This window comes from Coenobita brevimanus, chromosome 8 (assembly GCF_032717465.1).
Source record: "Coenobita brevimanus isolate Jiangsu-jjx chromosome 8, ASM3271746v2, whole genome shotgun sequence".
NCBI classification, from domain to species: domain Eukaryota; kingdom Metazoa; phylum Arthropoda; class Malacostraca; order Decapoda; family Coenobitidae; genus Coenobita; species Coenobita brevimanus.
In genome coordinates this window covers 18113388-18122119 of record NC_136961.1, presented here as the reverse complement: position 1 = coordinate 18122119, position 8732 = coordinate 18113388, and the positions used below count along the sequence as shown (strand labels likewise).

Below are 8732 nucleotides of genomic sequence, written 5' to 3'. Positions count from 1 at the left end.
AAAGGACTGGCCTAAGTATCAGTTATGAATCGCAAAGCGTTTATGCAAACTAGGAACTATAAGTGAAATATGCCTAATATGGAAAATAAATCACGAGTTTACATTACATTAAGCTCAAGAAAAAGAACTGTTAAATTTATTGATTACAAAGAAATATATTTATTTTACATCTCAAAATGAATTCAAAATAAGGAGATCGCACTCACTCGCTCACTCAGAAGCTAACTCTTAAACCTAGAAAAAACGAAAAGAAATAATGGTCAAAAAGTGGACTAAGTGGATGACTGGGTGTCGTTACTGAGGAAGGACACTGCACACGCTGAGTCTCTCGCCGATCACGCTAGGTGGGAATCCAACGACGGCAGTGGGGACTAGGCGTCGTTGAGGAAGGACGCTGCCACACACTACCTGCTTCCACGGCGCACAAATCTTGAATGATCCAAATTGTGGGAGAGAGGCGAATGTCGTGGCCGCACTAACGGCCAACGAGTGTGAGCAATACACACCCGCAATTCACTCAGGAAAGGTGCTAACAGCGCGCACAAGGACGATCACTTATCAAATAGTGAAAAATGTCCTGAAAAAACACTCCCGATCGGGTGAATACGTAGCGGTTAAATTGAGCGATGAATACTGGGATTCCACTAGAATTCATGGTTTCCCACCAAAGTTAATGTCACGAGTTTATTCAAATACTTAATCGCGCCAACTCGTGACACTAAATATGTACAAAAAAGAACTGGAAAACGAAAGCAAACCAAGGCAAGTTCACAATTATCTCAATGGCTGTACCAAAGACAGAGGAAGTAAGTGCTGAAGGCGAAATAATCTATCTATCTATCTATTGCCAGATGCCACAATCCCATAAGGGGTGGCCATTTGACTTTGAGTTAGTTGTTTTACGGGGAGGGGCACTAACCCTCCACCAACCCACTTGTTGACACGTAGGGAACACGTATGATTTGGTTATATGGTTACCACCCAGAGTTGTAAATGGTTCCTTGGCTTACAGGAAACCATTTGGCTTGTCACTCAATGTAAAGCCACCTGTAAAGGAAAGAAGAGCAATAAGAAGTGACAGGAAAGATGGGAGAAATAGGAAGAGAGGAGGGTAGGCACAGAAAAAGAATGATACAGGCTAAGGAAGAAGTAGGCAGCACTACATCAAGTGAGTAGATAATGGTCGCCACCACCTACCACAATAAAGGCGAAAAAATACCATACCAAAAAAAGGAAGAGTCTTGGTGCTAACATTAACAGACAGAGGGATCAACCAACACATAAATGAAAATGTGGGGAAAAGACGTCAGGCATTAAAAGACTTGAGAAAACTCCATATCTTACCGGAAAATCTGAAGCTGCATTTAATCAAAACTCTTATATTACATGTCACTGAATATCCAACTATACAACTTGTAAAAACTAATAAAGCCGACATGCATAAACTACAAGGAGTGCAAAATGAAGCACTGAGATTTGTATGCAATGAAAGATACCCATATTGACGAAACAGTCAGGAGTTACATGCATCAGCTAAATTAATACCACTAAACACCACACTGTATAAGCACGCAAAACTAGTATGGTAAAAACTAGCACAAGTACATGACCCAAACTTTGCAAATCTTATTAACGAACAAAACGAAAAGGATCATGGCTGGTTCCCGTGGGCACTTTAGGTGACCGATGGGGACTCTCCTGATGGAATTTACATAGCATAATTAACAAATGTACATATGTAAGTATGGATGATAAGATTGTAAGTGTGAGTACTGTATGAGTCATAAGTATAAGTGAGACAGAATCTGCATGAGTCAGCTATGAGTGAGACAGAATGGACTTTATTACTGAACTGATAATTATTCAGAGTGAATGTCATAATGAATGTTAGACTGAGAACAATACTGTATATATGGTGTCAAGACATAGTGAGTGAGAGAGAACCGTATTAAGAATGTGGAGACAATGTGTATAAGTGGGACTACAGCATGAATGAGGTATGCATGTCGGGTAAGGTATTATGTATTACATTACATACGAGGATGTGAATGAGAACAATGGAAGATTTGGTGCATTCTTGAATGCCAGGTCATTAATAAAAATGTAAATGAAATATAAAAACACAAATAAAATAAAAAACTAATTAAAAATAAAGAAAAAAACAATGATAAACAAAAAAATACATATATAAATTATGTCCCAGTCAGTTCTTCAGTTAACAAGTGCTAAAAGCCTTCCCACCAAGAAGCTAGATGTCGTGAAGACAATAGCACCATGGTGCACGAGGGAGACTGAAGAATACAATTCAGTATAAGAAATGAATAAAAACTGCAAGGTGGAGAGCCCACCACCTTTTAAATCTCAAATTCGTCATATTCCTGACTGGTTCTGCTAATAAAATTCTTCTTTTCAACTTACGAGTGAAGGCTGACACCACTCACTCACCTGCCATCGCCTTCAGATTGGTCAGAAGATGTTCCCAGGAAGGAATTAAACGTTACCAAGTACACCAACTTTTGAACAGCAACTCAGAAGTTTAAATGAAAATCAGCGTAGGTTAGCCTGACTCAATGAAAATACTGAAAAAAAAAAATGCAGAAATAGCAGTTGCATTCCATTCAACCTCGTTTGCTTACAAGAAAAAATATATATCTGCAGATATATCTCTCAATCTCTCTATCTATATTGTTTTAACATATAAATCTTTATTATTATTATATAATGTGAGTTTTATGAGCTACATGGTTACCCATCAATAGTTCCGATGGTATTGAATACTGCCATGTGACAACGACAAGAATACTGCCATGTGACAACGACAGATGAAATATGAGTATAAATGTTCGTTAGTATTCAAATACTTGTGCTTCGTTTTAATGCTTCGAATATACACAGTAAATCATCACCATGTATTCCGCAGATAATATGGTTATAAAAAAATCAAACAACAGTTTGCATTAACCCACCACGTCCCGCTGGCGTGTGGATATGTCACCACATTTTGTCACGGTGACACCCATTGATGCATTGATACATTTTGCAATTGCAAGGTCCGTCATTTGCACATTCTTCAAATTTTGCGCGTGGTTTTTGGTACATATAAGTGGGACACCTCCTCTACCAGCCGCCAGGCAGGAACAATACCTTACCCCGCGTGACCTCTCCCCCCCCCCTTGCATGCCACTGTCTTGGCAATTCACCTGTTACCAGTGACCTGGCCAGTATGGACATGTCACGCCACGGTACGAAATTCAGGGCTAGAGTGATTCCCTAATCGATGACGATGTGGAGGACAAATTACGTGGTGCAAGAGGGAGAAGCGAGCAGAGGCGATGAGGAGGTAACGTCACCAAGGAAGGTGTAGTATGTTGATGTGTTCAGTGAGTGAAGCAACGCTTATATCGCCTATATTATTGTGGGAAGACCAATATATTCTTGTGCTACATATAAATTCATACCAAATGAACAAATATCTACCTATTCTTAGTGGTTTGCAATAGTTACCGCTAAACAGAAACTGCAACACTCCCAGCACGGCTCTAAAGAACATGGTACAGTACCAAGTGTTTAAAGGGTCACCTGTTTAGACCACTTCTAAGCTCAGGTGAGCACTTTTGGTGGCATATTCCAATGTTTCTCATAAAAAGAGGATGTTTCAGCAAAAAAGAAAAATAGAAAATCTGCCGGGACTGGGGAGGAAGGGGGGGGGGTCAGTGGTGAAAAAATCGGTTGGGACACGGCAGGTTAAGATGTGGTAATATCTTTCGTAACACACTGGATATCCTCCGCAAACACTGCGTTACATGATCATAGCCGAAGATTTTTTACATTCTGTCATCTTCAGTAAAATATTAAGCATCTAATGTAAAGTCACACACTTCATTATTATTTAAAACTATCCCTGCCGAGGGATCTAGACTGCTAAAGTACAAAAAACTTTGTTTGGCAAGGGACTTTATCCTGATTTTATCAAAATCCGACACAAGACGTTGACTCCTCTTTGGCCACATTGATATCAGACCAGTTATAAGATGCAGACTAGACAATAGCTTGTTTTCCTCAGGAAAAAAATAAATAAAACTGCAAAATATTCTATAGGAGTAACTATAAATGCAATAATTTGGCCTGGAAGCACAGGTAAACTCTTCCATCTCTCACCTGGAGTATATTGCAGAGGGGCAGTTTCTTTCGTGCACTGTTTCTATGAAGAAGGCTAAGATCAAATCATTTCAAAATCCAGGTAATATTAATTATTATAATTTGTCCTTCTGAAGCAATAAACTTCTTTTTCTGTTGAGAGCTGGTTGTCAGGTCTTTCAGAAAGTTCTTCATCATGCTTACCAGCAGAAGCTTCATCAGTCAGCCTATAATTTAGGAGACTCCAAATATTCATGTCAGAAGTGATTCTCTTGACCATTAATGTTTCATATCTCACTGAATGGCAAATACACTCAACAAGAGATTGTTGTTGCTGTTGAGCAACCCCAGTGTGTCTTGCCGGGCAGAACAATCAACCACAGACATATAACCCTCTTGCAGGGCCATCCCATGTACAGAACCACTGCGTATCCGCGGGAAACAGCTCCTTACCATAGCAGAGCACAGAAGAGTGCAGAGGTTTGATTTCTGGATGGATACAGTATTTGTATCTCTCCATCCAGTTAACACGGGATTCATAGTAGACTCCACATCACCCCGTTATTTGGCTATACGGTTACCACCCAGTGTTGTAAATTGTTTCTTGAACTGCAGGAAACCATATGACTTGGGACTCACTGTAGGGGCATCTGAAGTGATAAAAATGTATAATGTAAAATAACAGGTAGAATGGGAGAAACAGGATGAGAAGAGGGCAGGCGCAGAAAAAATAATGATGAAAATGAATGAAGTACATGTAGTACATGAGGGTCGCCACCATGTACCACCACCAATAACAGAAGTGGTCATATGACAACATTTAACACTAGCACTGTACAAAGCATGGTGGTATGTGGTGCTGACCATCATCCTTCACTTCTTGTCATGGTGTCTACCTTTTTCCTTTCCTTCCTGTCATTTTTAAATCCAATTCAGATGATACAACTCTGGTTGGTGATAATGCAGTATAACCAGATAACAGGGTGATGTGGACCCTACTCTGATGATCTTGTTAACTGGGTGGACAGAAGCAAATGTGGCGTCCATTCAGTACCCACCCCTCCACACTTTTCCCTGAGTCTCGCAACACTGCGGGGGGAGCATCGGTTCACTGCACGGGACTGTCCCGCAGGGGCGGCTGCTTGCCTGAAGTTGGTAGGTCTGCTTAACTAGACAGACCAGGGGTGATCAGCAGCAACAATTATGCATAGCAAAAGTCGTACATCATATACCAGTGGTAACAGGAATATATTTATTTACTGCAGATTAATGAATGTTAACCCTTTCGGTTTCGCTGTCTTATAGCTCAGTAAAACAAATAAATACATCTATTTTCCATGGGGACTGACTTCCACTTGGCAACTTTGGGTCAGCACCTGTATAGCGTGGAAGGCGACATGTATGTTGTATAAGAAGGTGGTGCTAAAAATAGGAAAGAAAAAAGGGTTTCATATTTCTGACGGATGCTGTCATATGGTAATGCTGTAAGTTAAGAGGTTAAGGCTATGTTTATTTACAATTCAGCTACAGACGTTTTGATTGACCTGTGCACCTGAGAAGTATGGGGCAAGTAGGATATGTTTGTTCCGCGGCTGCTGATTGGCCGCCGATGATGTCACTGAAGTAAATGCATTCATGTATTGTAGTGCAACGTGCGGACGTGGGTGTACACCGTCGGTGGACGCAGTGCAACATGCAGACGTGGGTGTACGCCATGGGTGGATAATTTGCTTGAAACATCACTCATCGTTTTATAAATCTTTATAATCAAGTTTATTTCTCTTTAATAACAGAAAAATTTTAAAGCTAATTTTGACCTCTTCAGCTTCGTAAATAATTCTATATTTAAACTGGCTGCTTGTATTGAAGGCAATTTAAACATATAAATATATATGTGTTAAAATAAGAAGACTTGTAGATTAAAACTTCGGCGGACAATCAGCAGCCGCATATCAAACACCCTACTCGCCCCATACATCTCAGTCACACAGGTCAATCAAACAGGGTATAATATATGTAAATTTCATGAAAGAGAAACATGGTACTATTATAAGCATTTTAGTGTGGAGTAACTGATTCACTACCGCATTAAAGCAGTGAAGAACACATTCTAAAGAGAAAAGAGAGTAATACTTTTGAAAAGTAGATAACTTTTGATACAAATTAACAGGGTAAAAAACATCCACACAAAACCATAGGAATATGGCATCTCCTGCCTTTTCCACCAAAAGTCCAAAACTAAAACATGGATAGATATTCCAAAATAATATAAAAAATACACACTAATTTGTAAATAGTGTACAGATAAACCATAACTTTTAGAAATGTTAGAAAACATAACAAAAAAACATTTTATGAACTTCAAGTAAGGTGAAGTAAGATTTAACAGCGCTAATCTATTATTAAAAAAAAAAAAGTATCCAGCATATCATCAGTTCATATTAGATCATCGAATCTATTTCAGTTTAATTCCAGTGCTCCTGTTTTCCCTGTCAGTTCCAATATAATTCAACCTTGATCCCACGTCAGGTTTATAGTGTGTGTGTGTGTGTGTGTGTGTGTGTGTGTGTGTGTGTGTGTAATTCACCGGGTCGGTCAGGATCACTTGATGGTCGTGATCGTCAGCTTTTTACCCTCCCGGAAGGGAGCTGAGAGCTCATATAGTCCGATCTAAGGGCAAGGCTGTGACCTTCACACATGCACACACCCGTCCCCTTGCTCAAGGGGGACAGTAACCACCCACTTCGTCAATGAAACTTTTTGCAACCTGAGCGAGGCGCGAACTCCCGTCCACCAGTTGGCAAGCGAGAGCGTTACCACCGCACCAGCGAGCGGTGTGTGTGTGTGTGTGTGTGTGTGTGTGTGTGTGTGTGAAATCTATGCAGTTATGAACATACTTTGCTAATTCTTCAGGCTAACTGCAGACTAATATATTCACACGAGGGGAAATCAAATATACCAGGGCTAACAAGGAACTGTTTTCAACTCTAGGACTTCTTGAATTTGCCTCAGGTGAGGAAAATCATCTTCCTGTAGCCTGACCAGAATCACATACTGCAACCATACAATTCTTGCTTATGGTGACAAAGAACAGTTATAATAAGCCAGTCGATATAACTTCAGTCCGTCGGCCTCTACTTTTGTGACAATTTCGTTCCTTGACTGGTTATTTCTCATTACTCAGTAGCAGAATATAACTATAATCTGGCTCCACCACCTTTGGATTGCATTGTATTCATTATTAGCACCATAATCAAATTAAAATTATGGACTGCTCAGCATTCGAGACGAAGAAAGGGCAATTTTAGTTCCAGCATTTAAGGCGTAGATATGGCAATTGTAGGCCAAGCTACAATTGCCTAGTGCGCCACTGACTTTTTTTTCTCAGGTTGATCAAAGAGGAGGAACAATGAGGGTTGGCATCCTTGTGGCGGCGATGCTGGTACTTGTGGCGGCCTTAGGAGTGACTGGACAGGCTCCGGTACTGAAGACCAAACAAGGGCATGTCTCTGGCGTGGTGGAGCAGGCGGTTAAGGGCAGGACATTCTACTCCTACTACGGCATACCCTTCGCCAGGCCTCCCCTCGGACCCCTACGTTTCAAGGTACACCATGTCGTCGTGTTAGACCACTTACTACCCGGGGTGTCAGTTTCTAGACTGTAGCGCAACATGCTGTCAAATGTGTTATAATGTTCCTAAGGTTGCCTCTTAAAGTGCTGGAATGCTGCAAGAATTGCCTTTCAAAAAGGGTTATGATGTCACCCTAACATATGTTAAAAAGTATTAGAATATTAGAATGTCGCTTTATATGACTTTCAGTGTTAGTATGCTGTTATAGTCCCCCTTCAATAGTGTCAAAATACCACCACACCTGATCTTATATGGTGCTTCGCTATCGCCATTCATGCTCTGAATAAATGTTAGAAAGTCATTTTACGAAGCTTTTCTGAGAAATTGTTGAAATGTTGATGAATATCAATAGCATTAACAGTTTTAGTGCAGGTATGGTACTGCACACGTTATAGCTGATAATCCGTTAATGGACAAGTGTAATCAAGTTACAAGGTTGATTTGACTAGTGAGGAAGGAGATCCATTACGACCTCATAGCAAACTTTCATCTAATTTCATGCAAACTGTCTCTTGTTTGATGATGATGATGATAATGATGAGCCACCCGCTCCAGGACCCAGAACCAAGTGAGAAGTGGTCGGGTGTGCGAGACGGGTCGGTGATGCCTGAGCCTTGTTTACAACTCGGCTTCGAACCATTTGCCACTAATCGCAAAGCTGAGGAGAAGGACTACTATGGCAGTGAAGACTGTCTCTACCTCAATGTCTTCACACCTAAGGTAAACGGTTGGTCTTATTCTATGTAATTATGAGGATTTCATTATACAATACTGCACTTTTTCCTTCTCATTTCATTCAGTACATTACACCCAGTTATCCTCTTGTACGTTATTGACACAAACTGCTTCGGTATCAAAATTTAATGTGATAAAAATAAGATACAAGAGAACACAGGTGTATTGTGCATAACAATTCTCAATGAACGAGGTGCTATTTAGCCTACCACATCCAACTTGTTGACCT

At 40.4% G+C, this 8732-nt stretch overlaps 1 protein-coding gene across 1 annotated transcript in view; it reads left to right on the top strand.

Annotated features, from left to right (window-relative positions):
• The first annotated feature begins 7570 nt into the window (after positions 1 to 7570).
• Positions 7571 to 8732, top strand: part of LOC145408099 (carboxylic ester hydrolase-like) — a 93879-nt gene continuing 92717 nt past the window's right edge. Inside the window, exons 1-2 of the mRNA XM_080278907.1 lie at positions 7571 to 7741; positions 8324 to 8488. Coding sequence (XP_080135033.1) covers positions 7574 to 7741; positions 8324 to 8488 — 333 coding nt within the window. The 5' untranslated portion in view covers positions 7571 to 7573. The remainder of the gene's footprint in view (positions 7742 to 8323; positions 8489 to 8732) is intronic.